Source organism: Eimeria maxima, genomic scaffold (genome assembly GCF_000499605.1).
Source record: "Eimeria maxima Weybridge genomic scaffold, Emw_scaff685, whole genome shotgun sequence".
Taxonomy (NCBI): domain Eukaryota; phylum Apicomplexa; class Conoidasida; order Eucoccidiorida; family Eimeriidae; genus Eimeria; species Eimeria maxima.
In genome coordinates this window covers 1-15483 of record NW_013566689.1, presented here as the reverse complement: position 1 = coordinate 15483, position 15483 = coordinate 1, and the positions used below count along the sequence as shown (strand labels likewise).

General features: G+C 49.8%; 3 protein-coding genes across 3 annotated transcripts; all 3 read left to right on the top strand.

The window, feature by feature from the left end:
* Window positions 1-1161: 1161 nt before the first annotated feature.
* On the top strand, window positions 1162-1845 carry EMWEY_00040910 (hypothetical protein; the record flags this gene model as incomplete). The annotated part of the gene is made up of 1 exon (XM_013482609.1): window positions 1162-1845. The coding sequence occupies one exon, from the start codon at window positions 1162-1164 to the stop codon at window positions 1843-1845; it is 684 nt and encodes a 227-aa protein (XP_013338063.1).
* A 68-nt stretch (window positions 1846-1913) lies between these two features.
* Window positions 1914-4893, top strand: EMWEY_00040900 (hypothetical protein, conserved; the record flags this gene model as incomplete). Its single annotated transcript, XM_013482608.1, has 2 exons — window positions 1914-3432; window positions 3701-4893. 2 exons carry the CDS (start codon window positions 1914-1916, stop codon window positions 4891-4893), a joined length of 2712 nt encoding a protein of 903 aa, XP_013338062.1.
* Window positions 4894-6911: 2018 nt separating this feature from the next.
* Window positions 6912-14671, top strand: EMWEY_00040890 (Allergen V5/Tpx-1-related family protein, related; the record flags this gene model as incomplete). The annotated part of the gene is made up of 14 exons (XM_013482607.1): window positions 6912-7064; window positions 7443-7698; window positions 7807-8751; window positions 9215-9280; window positions 9948-10118; window positions 10560-10706; window positions 10936-11037; window positions 11455-11637; window positions 12445-12468; window positions 12782-12939; window positions 13238-13344; window positions 13828-14030; window positions 14260-14371; window positions 14569-14671. 14 exons carry the CDS (start codon window positions 6912-6914, stop codon window positions 14669-14671), a joined length of 2730 nt encoding a protein of 909 aa, XP_013338061.1.
* Between the last annotated feature and the right edge of the window lie 812 nt (window positions 14672-15483).

Sequence of the window (15483 nt, the reverse complement as noted above, 5' to 3'; positions counted from 1 at the left end):
TAAATATAAATAAATATAAATAAATAAAATAAATAAATAAATAAAATAAATAAATAAATGTACTTGTAATATGTATGCATGCATGCATATATATTAATATACATATTATGCATATACATGCATGTATAATGTGCCTGCATGCACACCAAGTATATATACATTATCTGTATCCTCTTTTATTTATTTTTTTTCTTTTTTTTCTTTTTTTTTTCTTTTTTTTTTATTTATTTAGGGATGCGAAGGCAGCAGTCAAGTGTCTTGACGGTACCCTCTATTGCGGCCGCCGCATCCGCTTGGTCTTGGGGGGGCCCCCTCGGGGGGCCCCAAGGAGGCCTCCCTTCCCATCAAGGAGGGGCCCCGACTCTTACAGAGACGACTGGGGAAGAGGCGGCCCCTATGGCAACAGCAGGAGCCCCAGTGAGTGCATGCGGGGAGGTAGAAGGGTAGGAGGCCCCAGGGGCCCCCGTGGGGGCCCCTATAGAGATGCATGCAGCCCTGTGGGTAGCAGAGACCGCAGATGGAACCGTGAAGGGCCCCGTAGCCCGAGCCCTAGACGAGCGCCCCGTCGCCGCAGCACCAGCCGCAGCAGCAGGGGTAGCCGCAGCCACCGCAGCAGCCGCAGCACTAGCAGCAGGAAGAATAATAGGGGTAGGCAACTAGGGGACTCCCCTAGGGCCCCCAACTCCCGCAGACGTAGCAGCAGCATCAATCCCCCTAGCAGGAGTCCTGGTAGGAGGAGCTTCAGTAGAGAGGGGCCCCCCAGGGGGCCCCCTATCAGGAGGCGGTCTACTAGCAGGACTGCCAGCCCCGATGACAGGGGGGCCCCCAATAGCGGATGCAAAAGGCAAACTATGAGCATTCAGAGAGGAGGAGAGAGGCCTCCATCGGTTAGCACAACACGACGGGCCCCCCCCAAGTCCAGGGCCTCCAGGAGTCCCTCTAGGGGGGCTTCCAGGGGCCCCTATAGGGGGCCCTCTAGAGGGCCCTACAGCCGCAGCGTAAGCCCTCAGAAAGGGCACAGCAGCACCAGCAGGAGAGAAAGAGGTGGTGGTAGGAGGAGCATGAGTGTAGATGAGGGGGGGCCCCCCCAGCAGGGCCCCAGTGGCTCCTATAAGGACCCTCAGAGGGGCCCCCTAAGGGGCCCCCGCAGTCCAAGTGATGATGGTGTTAGGGAGGGGAGGAGGCCCCTCAAGAGCCCAAGAAGGCCTAGCTGCAGCCCAGGGATGCCCAGCAGACGCGGGAGGCGCAGCAGCAGCAGGAGCAGCAGAGGCAGGAGCAGAAGCAGGGGCAGAGGTATGCGCAGCAGCAGAAGCAGCAGCAGAAGGCAGCAGCCGCATGCAAGGCGCAGCAGCCAAGAGGTTATTAAGAGACGTAGTACAAGCTCCCCACACCGCCGCCCCACAACAAGCCCCCCAGCAGCAAGACGGCCGGGGATCGGATCCGAGGACCACGGGATCCGATCCCGGGATCGTGATATCCGATCACGAGATCGTGGCATGGGGTCGCGGGATCGGGAGATGGGAGGATCCAGGGATCGGGATCGTGGGATCGGATCCCGGGAGCGTGGGATCGGATCCCGGGATCGTGCGGGTGGATCGAGAGATCGTGGGATCGGATCCCGGGAGCGTGGGATCGGATCCCGGGATCGTGTGGGCGGATCGAGAGATCGTGGAATCGGATCCCGGGAGCGTGGGATCGGATCCCGGGATCGTGTATCCCGGGATCGTGTGGGCGGATCGAGAGATCGAGGGATCGGATCCCGGGACCGGGGTGTCCGATCCCCGGAGAGGCCGCCCCGCCGCAGCCCTTCCCGCGGAAGTCGTCGTAGCAGCGCAAGCAGCATGAGGGGTAGAGGGCAGCGCCCAGGAGATCGGGATGGTGCTGCTGCTGCTGCTGCTGCACCAGGACACAGGATGCCTACGCCCCCAGCAGACCGCCGAGGGCAGCAAACCCGCGCAACAGCGGACGCTGCAGCACGAAGGCGCAGCACCAGCAGTAGCAGAGGCAGAAGCAACAGCAGCATAAGAGACAGGAAGAGACGAGGCAGCTGCGGAGACAGCAAGAGCCCCAGCAGGAAGCGTCGCAGCTGCAGCAACGCAGCTGCATCAACGAATGCTGCTGCTGCTGCTGCTGATGCTGCTGGTGAATGGCCAACACGTAGCCGCCGCAGCAGCAACGCGGGAATGGCCCAAGATGGGCCCTCTAAGGATTCTGTCAAGGCAGCAGCAGCAGAAGAAGCAGCAGCCTCCGGTGGAGGTCATTCAGTAGGTGAACCCGCTGCTGCTGCTGCTGCTGCTGCTGCTGATACCAGTGCCAGCAGCAGCAGTGCTGCTGCTGCTGCTCCTAGGCCAGAGGGACGCGTATCTAAGTGGAAGAGTCGCTGGGGCGTTGCTGCACCAGGTGGCGCAGCTGCGCCAGGCGGAGCCAAACCAGCAGCAGCAGCAACAGAAGGTGCTGCTGCTGCTGATCCACCACCGGCTGCAGCAGCAGTAATGCCGCAGCCTGGCATGAAGGCCGATTCTGTTGCTGACCCTTCATTTCCTTTCTTGAGGGCCTCTGTAGAGAGTGGGGGGGCCCCCAAGGGGGCCCCCCAGGACATCCAAGGGGGCACAGGAGACAGCGGGAGAGCAGCAGAAAAATATTTAGGGTCTCTTGAGGCAAAGCCTAAGATTAAGATTGTGCTGTCTAAGAGTGCGCAGCAGCAGCTGCTGCAGCAGCGGCAGCTGCAGCGGTCTGCTGCTGGATCAGCAGACACATCTTCTGCTGCTGCGCTAGCAGAGGCCTATCTTCTGGCAGCTGGAGAGACGCCAGGTGCAGCAGCAGCTGCTGCTGCAGCCGCCGCAGCTAATGACGACAATGAGCAGCTCCCCCAGCAAGAGGAGGAGGAACAGCAGCAAGGAGACACACAGCTCCCTGAGGGGGCCCGTGAGCAAGCTTTAGAGTCTCCAGCCGCTGCTGCTGCTGCTTCGGAGACGATGGATATTGACGAGACAGCAGAGGCAGCAGCAAAAGAGAGACACGAGAGACGCCTGGGTATACCTAAGGCAATGAGGACGCCAGCAGCACAGGAGACACCTGGCGATCAAACAGCAACAGCTGCAGCAACAGCAGCAGAAGCAGCAGAGGGCACGGGTGCTACACTTGCTGCTGAAGGATGCGAGGACGACGCAGCAGCAAACGAAGAGGGCTCCTCAGACCCTGTCTTGCGCAGCCCACAGCCTGGTGCTGCTGCTGCTCTTGCTGCTGCTGCTGCTGCATGCGAGAGGTCTCCTGCAAACAGGGCCCCAAGAAGCTCGGAGAGCCCTTCGGCGTCACCTGAGCCGCTGGGCCCCCCACTTGCTGGCCATAGAGAGAGGGGAGTTCAAGGAACAGCAGCAGCTGCTGCTGTTGCTGCAGCAGACGGTGGAGAGGAAGGCTCCCAGTGCAGCGGCGGTGGGGACGGCGGCAGCAACATGTTCCGAAGGAGACGGTTAGGAAAGGAGACAGGGAAGGGACAGCAACGGACGAACGGGGACGAGGAGACAGTTGCTGGGCAGCAGCAGCGGCGCCCGCGGTCGCACAGCAGCAGCAGGAGCTGCAGCAGACATAGGGAGGCTAGAAGAAGAGGCAGCCGCAGCAGCAACAGCAGCCGCCGCAGCAGCAGAGAAGACTATAAACGGAGGCGAGGGGGAGCGAGTCGCTCCCTGTCTCCTTCTATAAGGGACTCAAGGGGACACAGCCCGTACAGAGGGCGTGATAGAGAAAGAGACAGAGAGGGAGACAGGAGAAGGGGACACAGCATATACAGAGGAGACAGAGGAGAGAGGGATCGTGATGATTATAGAGATGGAGACAGAGATAGGGATCCTTATTGGTATAGAGGAGACAGAGGAGGAGACAGAGATATGTATGGAGGAAGGGACCGCAGCAGAGATAGAGATAATAATTATAGAGACAATTATAGGGAAAGAGACAGAGAATGGAGACCCCGTCAGTATGGTAGAGACAGAGAAGATGGTAGAGACAGAGGAGGAGGAGGAGGAGGACGAGGAGGAGGGATGGATTATTATGGGGGGTCAAGGAGGTGGTATCCTGAGGATAGAAGAGACACAGAGGGGCCCTGGAGGGGCCCCCCTAATAGGGGACCAGGAGGAGACAATTACCGGTGGAGGGGAGGTGGTGGTCGATACAGGGACACAAGGGGATGGAGACGTAGCAATAGTAGGGGGCCGCGTATGGGGGGTTCTCCTGGATACGATCCCCCACACGACCCCAGATGCGATCCCAGAGATGACCGCAGATACGATCCCAGACGAGACTACAGAGAGGACTACAGACGCGATCCCAGAGACGATCCCAGACGCGTTCCCAGGGACGATCCCAGAGACGATCCCAGACGCGATCCCAGAGACGATCTCAGACGCGATTCCAGAGATGATCCCAGAGACGACCCCAGACGCGATTCCAGAGACGATCCCAGAGACGATCCCAGACGGGATCCAAGAGGAGATTATAGAGACGATCCCAGAGACGATCCCAAAGAGGACAACGGACGCGATTCCAGAGACGATCCCAGAGACGATCCCAGACGGGATCCAAGAGGTGATTATAGAGACGATCCCAGAGACGATCCCAGAAGGGATCCAAAGGACGAGTATAGAGACGATCCCAGAGACGACCCCAGACGAGATCCTAAAGATGACCCCCGAGAAGATCCCAAGTATGGTGCTGCTGCAGCAGATAGGTGCAGCAGCGAGAGACGAGGAGGACGCAGCCGCAGCAACGGTAGATAAATGTTTAGATTTAGGTGGATTTTTCTTATATATTATTATTGGCTCTCTTATCGGGGTGTATATTGACTCCTCTGCTGTAGCTGTTTGCTCCACCTCTACGGCTGCTGTTGTTGCATGCTAATGTGGGGCCGTGTGGGGCTTCTATTTGCCCCTTCTCCCCCGCCCCCTTCCTGTCTCCGCCTAGAGAGAGAGAGAGAGGGGGGGGGCAGGGGTAAGAGTGCGGGGACCCGCCCCCCGTCTATTACTCTTCTTCCTTTTCCTTAAACAGACTACTGCTACTGTCTCCATGCAATTCCTTGATTAACACAGCATATGCCATTTCTTCTATTGGCTTAGTCTTAGCGACTTATGCAGAAAAATATAGATAAGGCTGACGGCTAATACTCGTCACTAATGGTCTTCTGCACGCATGCATGCATGCATGCATGCAGAAGGTCGTTTGTTTATAGGGGAGGGTATGCATCTATCTATGCACGTCATACAGGGGTGCGGCACAGTGACAGTCACAGAGGCAGCAGTAGTTGCACATAACCCTGATGTTAGCTACAGCTGCGTACAGCTAGCTGTAGGTGTGTACAGCTAGCTGCAGATAGCCTCTAATCCCCATGGCTAGCTAGTTGTCCATTTAGAAGGTTGGGGAGGGTCGCTTGTCTTGCATGCAATTCAAGGTAATTAGGTAATTAAAATATTAAATTACTATTTACATTAAATAAAAAATAATAAATATACGATTCTCCCGTCGCTTCCTGCATGCATACAACCTAATAATAATGTAACTAGGGGGGAAAGGTTATGTATAAATTGTGTGCAGTGCATGCGCCCTTGTTTGTTTGATGGATAAAGGAGGAGAATGTGGTAGAAATATTGGTTATTTTCCCGCTTTTCTTTTTTTTCTTTCTTTATTCTATTTTGTCGCCTGCGTTTTGTCTATGTACATCCCAATTTATTTTCCTTTTATCTGTCTTGGTGTCTGTGAATACTGCATGCCGTTGTTGCGCTGGTGTGTCTCATTGTTTACCAAGAATGGCCATGAGCATCACAAGATTATTTGCAGGTAAAGTTCCTGTCTTTCTTTCTTCCTTTAGACAACATTAAATATGCCTTTTTTTTTCTTATTCGCTGTTATGAAGGAAGACCTCTAGCGACTGAGGAAGTCTGCATTCAATGACTATGGCTTCCTGATCACAACAGGCAGCAATGCCACCCGTTACTACATTCGATTGTTTCTCATATTGCCTAGAGCGTCAGTCTTCGTTCATCCTTTTAATCAAAAAATTAAAAAAATATACTTAAATTATTGTATAAACTGAGAGGAGATGCAGCGAATCGAGCAACGATATGCGCTCTCCATGTAGCTGCACCGAGACGGCAGAGGTCTGAAAGATAGAGACACTGGGCGCAAAGAACCTACCTTCTACCGCTAAAGGAAAAATACTACCACACAATTTATTTAATGTTTCATGGTGTTTTTTTGAAGCCTTCAAATGGGGGCTTTTCTCTGGGGATAACTACGAAATCTTACTCTGGTTGTTGGTGCTCGGCGGCAAGTCCTCACCACTTATATGCTGCAACTTGACGGATTTCATTAAGAAGTACGAAGAAATATTTGATAGGACTAAACAAAAAAAATAAGTTTTTAAAAATGTACTTGCGTTTTCCTACAGTTATTGTTTAACTCTAAAAGAACTTAAAGATCACGGTCACCCACCGTTGCAGAGGCACCGTCCGTCGGCTGCGGTGGCGGGCGAACCACAACACTATTTGCAGGCACCACCAGTTTAAGATTCACGATCAAATGAGAGGAATTGAACTTTTAAGTAATTTTGTTGGTTGTTCTTTGACATTTTAATGGCTTTTCCCCTCATTTCTCCAGAGTCATCGTGCCCTGCAAGCCTTCTGGTGTCTAGCGGAGCTTCGTCCTTCCATCGAGCTCGCTCCGCCCTCCCTCTTTACCCCATCGTCACTGCCAAGAACACCTTCTCCTCAATTTCAACTTTTTGAATGAAAATAAGTCCATGAATGGTGTGGAGTTTATCCCAAACGATGCTTCACAGACAGCGCAAGTGCAGCGCCGGTTGCGACGGCGGGCACGAGAAACTACGACGGTCGGGCACGCAGCAGCACAAGCTTTCCTTTAAAATGTCTCAGTTAGGTTTCACTGTCTTTCTTTCTCTGGTGTTGCTTCCCTTTGCCGAGACAACGTCGCTAAACAGATCTCGCGCGGCCATCCTCAGCGCTCAGCTCGCCCCAACTACGCCCAAGCAGGCCTTCCACAGAAATATTCATTTTGAGGTAAGCGCCAAAATACCTTAAAGCTTTACGCTCTTGTACTTGTAGGCTACTTCTTCTGCCACCTCTCAGAGTAGCAAACAAGCTGGACACACCATCGCTCATTCTCGAGGTGACAAAATGGAGTTATTGGCCTGCGGGGTCGCACGTGCGGCCTGCAAGTCGCCCACACAACCTCTTCTAAATCACATTTGATAGTATTTTCAATATGCAAGGCATGCCTTTTCTCTCCATTTGAGCTGCAAGGAAACCAAGTAGTAGCTAACAAAATGGCTTTGCTGCCAACCATCGCGTGTTCTTCATCTGCGGCCGCATGGAAAGCGAAGATTCTTCTATTGTCAATGTATATCTGCTTGCCTGTTTGCAACATTTTCGCTTCAGGGAGAAGAAAAAACTCAGGATCCCTTCCTGCCATCAAGTGCTGAAGAGGCCTCAGCGGATCTGTTAAGCCCGCCGGCCCCAAGTTTTTACAGTCTCGCGAGCAAACTTCTTGCACCCGCAAGACATGTAGCAAATTCGGCGAGGCGGGTGGGGAGGTATCTGCTGACAGGCGAAAGGCAAATGCCTCAGCAGCAGCAGCAGCAGCAGCAGCAGCAGCAGAGGCAACCTCAACCACTGCGGGCCTCCATGCGTCTAGGTAAGTGCGCCCTACAATATTAGGCATTCATCCTATTATGGGTATTTTATGCCCGCTAAATGGGGACACAGTTGTGTACCATGATCTTATGATGCTTGTATCATTCAGGCACCCCTCCATCGCCTCGCGTGGGACCGCAGTTCGGCAGACTCCTGGCACAAGGGCTGCAACCGGGTTTAACACCGTCCACTAAGGGCAAGTTGAGTGAAATAGCTCAGCGTTACAAACCATCCGACGAGACCGCAGCAGCAATAGCGGCAGCGTCGAGAGCTCGGGCGGCTGCTGCTCCTAGAGCTGCTCACCAGCCTCCTGCCGCTGCGGCAGAAGGCAAAGGGGCGCTAGCTGGAGCGCGAGAATTCGGAGTAAACGCCTCTGGAGTTCCGCGGCAAGGATTTACAGCTGACGACTTTAAACTTAAGGATATGGGGCCCAGGCTCAAGAAGGCTGAGACGGAAGCGGTCAAACGAAAGGAAGAAGAAGCGAAGAGACAGAAGGAAGAGGAACATAAACGTAGAGAAGAAGAAATGCGCAAAGAGAGCGAAAGGGAGAAGGAACGTCAAAGGCGAGAGGAGGAAGAACGGGAACGAAAAGCACGAGAAGAGGCAGAAAGACGGGAGGCAGAGCGAAAGAAGGAAGCCGAAGAAAGACAACGACAGGAACAAGAAAAGAAACGAAAAGAGGAAGCGGAAAGACAGAGAAAAAGGGAAGAGGAAGAGGCCCGCAAAAAGAAAGAAACAGAAGAAAGAGAGAAGAGAGAAGCGGAACGCAAACAAAAGGAAGCAGATGAGAGGAAAAAGAAAGAAGAAGAGAGGCGAAAGAAGAACGAAGAGGAACAGCGACGAAAACCTGAAGCAGAGCGCCAGAAAAAGGAGGAAGAAACCAAGAGAAAAGAAGAAGCAGACAAAACGAAAGCAAAAGAAACTCTTACATCCAAACTGCAACAGAGGGCGACGCTGCCGGTTTCTAGACAACCTTTTGGCGAGGGGAAATCCGTAGAAGAACTCAAAAAACTGGCGGACCAAATGTTTGCTGAAGTTGATGAGGAGGCCAGAAGTAAGACGTTGAAAGAGCCCTAGAAGTCTATGTATTGGCGCCGTTTAGTTAGCCTTATATGTACAGATACACTATGAACAGACAAAACCAACGGCAGATTTAATCTAAATTCATAGTAGAGGGTACTTCCCATTGTGACGAAAGCGGGGTTGGATGGAATTTTACGCCCAAATCTCTGGTATATACTTGTTTTCCTGCCCTTTTAGAGTAATGAGGTGCTAAGGCTATTCGTTATCCAAGTGGAGCGAGCTCATTCGTGTGATTATTTTAATGTGAAAACTAGCTCCACACCGGATGAATATGATGCTTGTTGGCATCTCCACCTTTGTCCATTGTACAGTCTTGCTGTAACCAGATGTATTGCTCTTTTCCCTTGACGTTCCCTGCCCCTTACTGTATTATTCGCTTTTTACCAGTCAACAAGAACCGTTTGCTGTCGTCGTTTTGTTTTATTGGCCTGTAGGAAACAACCAATTCACACAAGCGCCTTTGCCCGAGTTCATTTCGAGCGATTTTATCTCCGAAGAAGGTAAGACAAAAAGGATGAGTAGATCAAAAGCAGAATGCAGTCAGCATGCACTTTATCCAAACAAATACATTGAAGCGTGTCTACATAGCAAAGGAATCAGGGTGCTCGTTTGAATACAAGAGAGCATTGATGAAGAAGGCAATGAGGGCTGGCGTTTAGTTCGACTTCACTTCCCCTCGTCTGCCCTTGTGCTATTGCCAGAAGCAGCTCCTTTTGCTCACCCTTTTCTATTTTCTAGCAGTGCTTTGTTTTGCATCGATGTTTAATCCTTGCGCGAACATACTGAATTTATTGTATATGTTCCCTGAACGAGTCTCAATCGCAGCAAAAATATCATGTTGTATTTCTGCTGTATTGGGTTTTCCTTGGCTCAAAGCGTCTTGCAATTGTTTTCGATCTTTTTGTGTTTTTGTTGCATCATTTCATCGTCAGTGGCCGTATAACGAGCTGTGTACCCCGCTTAATGAGTGCTGCTTGTGTTTGGTTCGTCTCGAGTGAGGAGGATGCGTTTCGCTCTATATTTGTGGCATCCTATCTGTTGGTTTCGGTTTCTCATTGACTGTTCTCTTTTGGTGCTGAATAGCCTTTTCTGTCACATTGTGATGGCCGCAGCTGCTCCTCTAGTACAAACCTTATTCTTGTCAGCCGTGCATTTTATTGTCTGCAGAGAAGAAGGCTGCGGCCAATCCCACTATCGACCCTACCATCACGAAGGAACACATGGAGCGAGCGATGCGTATTATAAAAGACGTTGCACAAAGATATTCGACAGAAACAAAGTATTTTCCCACAGACAACATCGAGTTGCAAAGTGCTGTTAACGACAATCCGCAGTTTGGTGAGACAATACCCTACAAACCACAAATACCGCCGTCACGTCAGTTCGAGAAACGCCAGGTGTCTGCTCTGCCAGGTGTCTTCTCTGCTCCATGACCTAGATCTTCTGAAGGAAGATCCTTGTTGTGTTGGGAGGCTGGTGTGGTTTCGTATGCCCCCGTCGATGTTTTTCACGTTTTTTTCCTTTGATTGCCTACCGTATGAATATTCTGCCACGCCTGTTGTGTCTAGCTGGATTTGATTTACACTTCTCTGTTCTCTCTAACACCGTATTCCTTTAGTGCACGCTGCTTTGAGTTTCCTCTCTCCTTATACACGGGAACGTATGGTATTCGCGGTGTGGCAATGCGTCGGCTACATATTTCAGAAAGTGTAAGGGCTGGCCCCCTTATGTCCCATCAAACTGGAGTCTGCTCATGCCTCGCTTCGTGTACGTGTACAGGCTGTCATACAATGACAACGAAATGGAGCCCATGCTCGACGACTTGCGGCCACGGCGGCCGCATGCGTTTAACGAGAGCTATGCTTAACAATAAGTGCATGACGACTGCAGAAAGGGAAACTTGCATTTCGTCTACTGGGTGTAAAGGTAAGCGAATTGCTGATCGACAAACCTCGAGTCCAGAGTCTTTCAATGGCTTCAATGACTGGACAAAGAACTTTAAGTCACCTGCGCAGGAGAGGAAAAGGGGGAAACTCTTCGAACTGCACAACTGATTTATGCTGCCCCACGTACATTGCAAGATCTGTTTCCATTAGCATTGCCTCTGGTATAGTTTTCGCCGTTGTCATTTGTTTGCTAATGCTGTAACGTGTAGATGGACTACAGTTCTTAACTTCACTAGAACGCCCAATAAAAGGTCTGCCACCAGACGCCATGGAAGAACTCGGTAGACTAATGACGAAAAGTGCCAAAATTGGTAAGGCCTTTGGATACCAATAGACAAAAGCAGTGACAAATGCACCAATAGAGGGGGCGGGAGCACGGGTGAAGGCATAGTGTGACAAACATAGAAACAGGGGAAAAGGCACATGGGTAGCTCACGAGTCACACACACTCATACACACATAAAGAGACCGTCCATATAATGGGTTGAGAGGACAAAAAAGAGTGATAATGGGTGAATAGCAGCAACGCGCAGTTTTAACAGCTACAGAGGCTCAGTCCGCTGCAATGTAAGCAACCAAGAACTTGCTCGGGCTGCATTTTGTGGAGTTTTTATTCGTGTACTCTTTGGGCAGGTGTGCTCCCCCTCTGTTCACCTTTGTGGGACTATGCTGCCAATTAAGGCCACTTGAATGAGCTCCCATATCTTGTTTGTCTGCGTCTGTGGCAGTGAAAAAGCCAGAGAGTAACGAAGCCTGCATCGTGTTCGATACGGGCTTCACTGGCCGGGCTTACACCAAGGAAGGGGTGATGGGACAATTTGGAATTGGGTATCAATATCGCCTATACAAGACATTTGATAATTCCTGTACAGGAAGTCTTGAAAACCGGGTCGTCAACAGAATTGAAAAACGTAAGAAGCAGGTTTTTATAACGATGATGAACATCCCTGTAGTTGCTCCGTTCATTCATATATCGTGTGCAAAAGGAGAACATGTTTATACTGCTCTTATATGACAAATGCCCTGTGCAGAATGTGAAACGCGATTGTTAGTGATTGTTGGTACCTTACCCCATTTCTGGAAGTAGATACCGCTCATTTTAAATGCGGCTCCATCACCTACACCTATTTCTCTGCTAGGACATTTATTGCCAAACCCATTGTATATTTATATTGATAGATGTCACCACACAGACACTGACAGATTTGCGGCTAAAGCCAGTGGGGTGAGGCTAGCAGGTTTGTTAAACGCTGTGTAATATATTGAAACTCAGATATATCTTGTTCTCAGCATTGGAAGTATGGGCTCAGAATCTCCATTTTCTATGCTCCTGCGTTTCTCCTGCTGTTGTACATCCACATTGGTTAAAAATGTGTAGACTTGTTCAGCCTGTTCTTGTCACTGTCTGTCAAACATAACTGTTCTTCACATTCTCCTTCGTGTCTATGGCTTAGCTCTTTTCTCCACGCTCTGCTTCCACCCACCGGTGTACGGTGTTTCGTGATAGTCTTTTGGTGCAGCTGTGCGGTGATAAGCTTGACTAGCACAAATAAAACTATACTGTTGATACACAGACAAATATAGAGGAAAATGATATTTCTGATGTTCACATGCTAACTGTCCAAGAATTTAGGATTCTAGGGAAAGTTTCCATCGCATAAACACCGTTGGACATTTATGCATGACAACTCTTTCTGCTGTTGCGTTTTGTCTTGCAGTGACAATGGATGAATTTCGCAAGAGTAAGCACCGGTACACGTTCTACAAGAAAATATGTGAAGTACACAGCCCACCAAATTCGAATGAATAAACATGTGGATTGTTAACAAATATTCAAAGCTATACATGCTATAATGAAAAACTGTTGCCCTGAGCCTGGCTGTATCTTCGTCGCCTTTTAGGGATGTGCTGTTTGTTAAGATCTGTTGCCATGCGTATCCTTTAGTGGCTGGCATTATCCATTTCGGTACATTTTTTTATCCTGTTTACGCAACTGTTACAGTACAGGAATTGTTATCTTGCTCTGTATGTTTGTTCTTGCGCTGCCCTATTAAGCTATGTTGGAACGTCATAACTCCATCAGACGACAACACTCCGTAGCAGATCTGAAATGGAACCCGCTTATCGCCGCCAACATGCTGCATTATCTCAAGCAACAGGACCAATATGAAGAATGCCGAATGGAGCATTCTCCGGGCAGGCATCGTCAGCTGGTAAAGAGCCGCCAAAGCCACTCCAGTTTCTGCAGTATACAGTAGCAGCAGTAGCCGCAACAGCAGATACCCAACCAACGCCAACAGTGGCACTGCCATATTCGGCACTGCCGAATGAAGGAACAACGTATGGCATACACAGCAAGGTTCACTGGTGCTTGCAAGGACCAATGAACCTTGCTGTGTATGCCATACGCTGTTCCTTCTTGGCCCTGAATATCGCATTAGTTTAGTGTCACCAGTACGGAACAAAGATTTCTAACTACCCGTGTAACTGTGTATGCTTTGTTTCTTTCAGCCGGGATTTAACGGTCCCATAGGAGAGAATCTGTACACTTGTTGCGCTTTCGGGGGATTTCCGCGTAATGTACCTAACGACTGGGCAAGCGAGGCACATTGCTACAGGTATAGGCCTTTGTCGTCTGCATACGTGAAAAATGCTTGCAAGCAGGCAGGCCATACGCAGATGAATATAATGGCCTCTGTAACGGAGCATGCACCTACATGAGCGCAGGCAGGAAGGGGCCATGCCACTAAGCACTACACGAAGTTGCTTACCCTTCTGGCTTTATAATGGTTTCATGCTTCCATATGTCTACGTATAGAAGGTGAAATGCATGAGTATAGAAGAATCGTCAGCATGCAACTAAGGGCCGTATTCGTATTTGCTCTTGTATCGGCGCATGTGCCGTCAATTGGCTCTTCTAGTTCAGGCAGGATAAACAGGATATTCGTTTCCTTACGATTTTTTGTACATGAATTTTAAATCATATTAGTTGTGTGCTTCATTCAATCCTTGTGAATTGCGGGTTTCTGTCCTGAAGTGAGTTTCTTAGACACCCTCATTAGCGCTCATGGAACTTTGTCGGGTTGCTCTTGCCTATTCAGATACGGGAGGATTGGTAATCCTTGCACCGGTATTTTGGGCCCCAAGTGCAGCATTGAAGACCATGCAGAAGGGCTTATGACAGGCCACTTCACTGCTACTGTGTGGAACAAATCCACTGAAGTGGGATGCGCATACGTCGTCTGCAGCAAGGCGTGCTCGCACGAGAGGCCCCTCATGCTCGTCGGCTGTCAGTACTTCCCAGGTGAATAGCACAATATGTAGTGCAGAAACATCAATAGGCGCATTCATCGCTCCCTTAGCGCATTCAGGAAGCACTCCATATCAAAAAGTGTATTGTGGGCAACTTGGCACATACAGAGTTCTTCACGGCACCACTACCTGCTGGGGAAGCGGCAGCCACTCCACCTGGTGTAGGTGAATGCTGCGTAGGAAGTTTTAGTGCGTGCCTAGATGCTTATGTGTGTTCGCAGCTGGAAACATCGTCGGGAAGACGCCATTCTCAAAGGATGCGGCGGAGAAGTTGCACATGGTTTACCCGCAGATGCTGCCAGAGGCCGCTGAAGATCCTGAACAAATTAAAAGGTGCGAAGCGTATATGGAAGAACTGAGAAAGAAAAATCCTCGGGTCGACTTGGCGAGTCGCAGCATGAAAAAATAGTGCCCAGGAAAACGGACCGCTCAGCTCTGACAAGTGGACAAAAAGCATTTCCGTATGCATCCTCTTTGTGTACGGACGTACACATATGCAGGCATATATTTATGCATGTGCTCATGCTCAGTATCAATTTGGCGTTAGAACGGGTCGGCGATGAATTGCGTTTGCATGGGTACTTGGGTTTATCCAAATATTTGCAGTCACGCGTTTGCGCTCCATTGGATTAAATGGTTGTAAAGTTGTCTGTGTCTGTGCAAGTGTATACATGTAACACTTGTGTTGGATATATCTGCATCAATATTTTTATCCACTGATGCAAGCCATTATGCTTTAGTGTAAGATACAGTTAATATCTTCGTGTGGACAATTTGAGCCAAATACTGTGCCGATCTGCTGTGTATGATGCCATATGCAACAAATTCTTGAATGGTTTTTCTGTGTAGCTGTTTTCCCTGTCGCCCAGTAGTAGCAGTGCTATTACATAACCCAAAATCGGGCGCAAGGCAAGAGGTTCAGGAGGCGTTTGGTTAGATGCCTGCTCTTTTGTGCTGATGAATGAAACCTTCCCTAAGAACGTTAGTTCATGTTTGGCTTTTGCAACACAGAGGCAGCAGCAAAACATGTTTTCACATCCATTCGCCTTTATTTCATCACGAGACTTGTCCACACGGCGCCTTTCTAGTGCATTGGGATAGTTCATGCTCAATGTATGCACATGTGCATAAGCATGTAAATGTATCTACGTTCAAAACTACATGCAAGCGGCAGCCAAAAGGACCAGCGGCACCCAAGCAGTCAGCCTTTTTCCTCTGTAAATGCCTCTACCTTCACAAACTAACTGCAACGACCATCACTGCATGAACCCGCCAAGGGTTCTCAAAAATGCGCAAGCCCATGTATTGGGATGATAATCCAAAATACGGTTTTTGACAAGATCCCCAATCCCTTTATCTACTGCACAACTCATGGGCAGATTGTCCCTAGATTCTAACACCAAAGACTTCCACAGTCGTTCAGAATATATATATATATATAATAT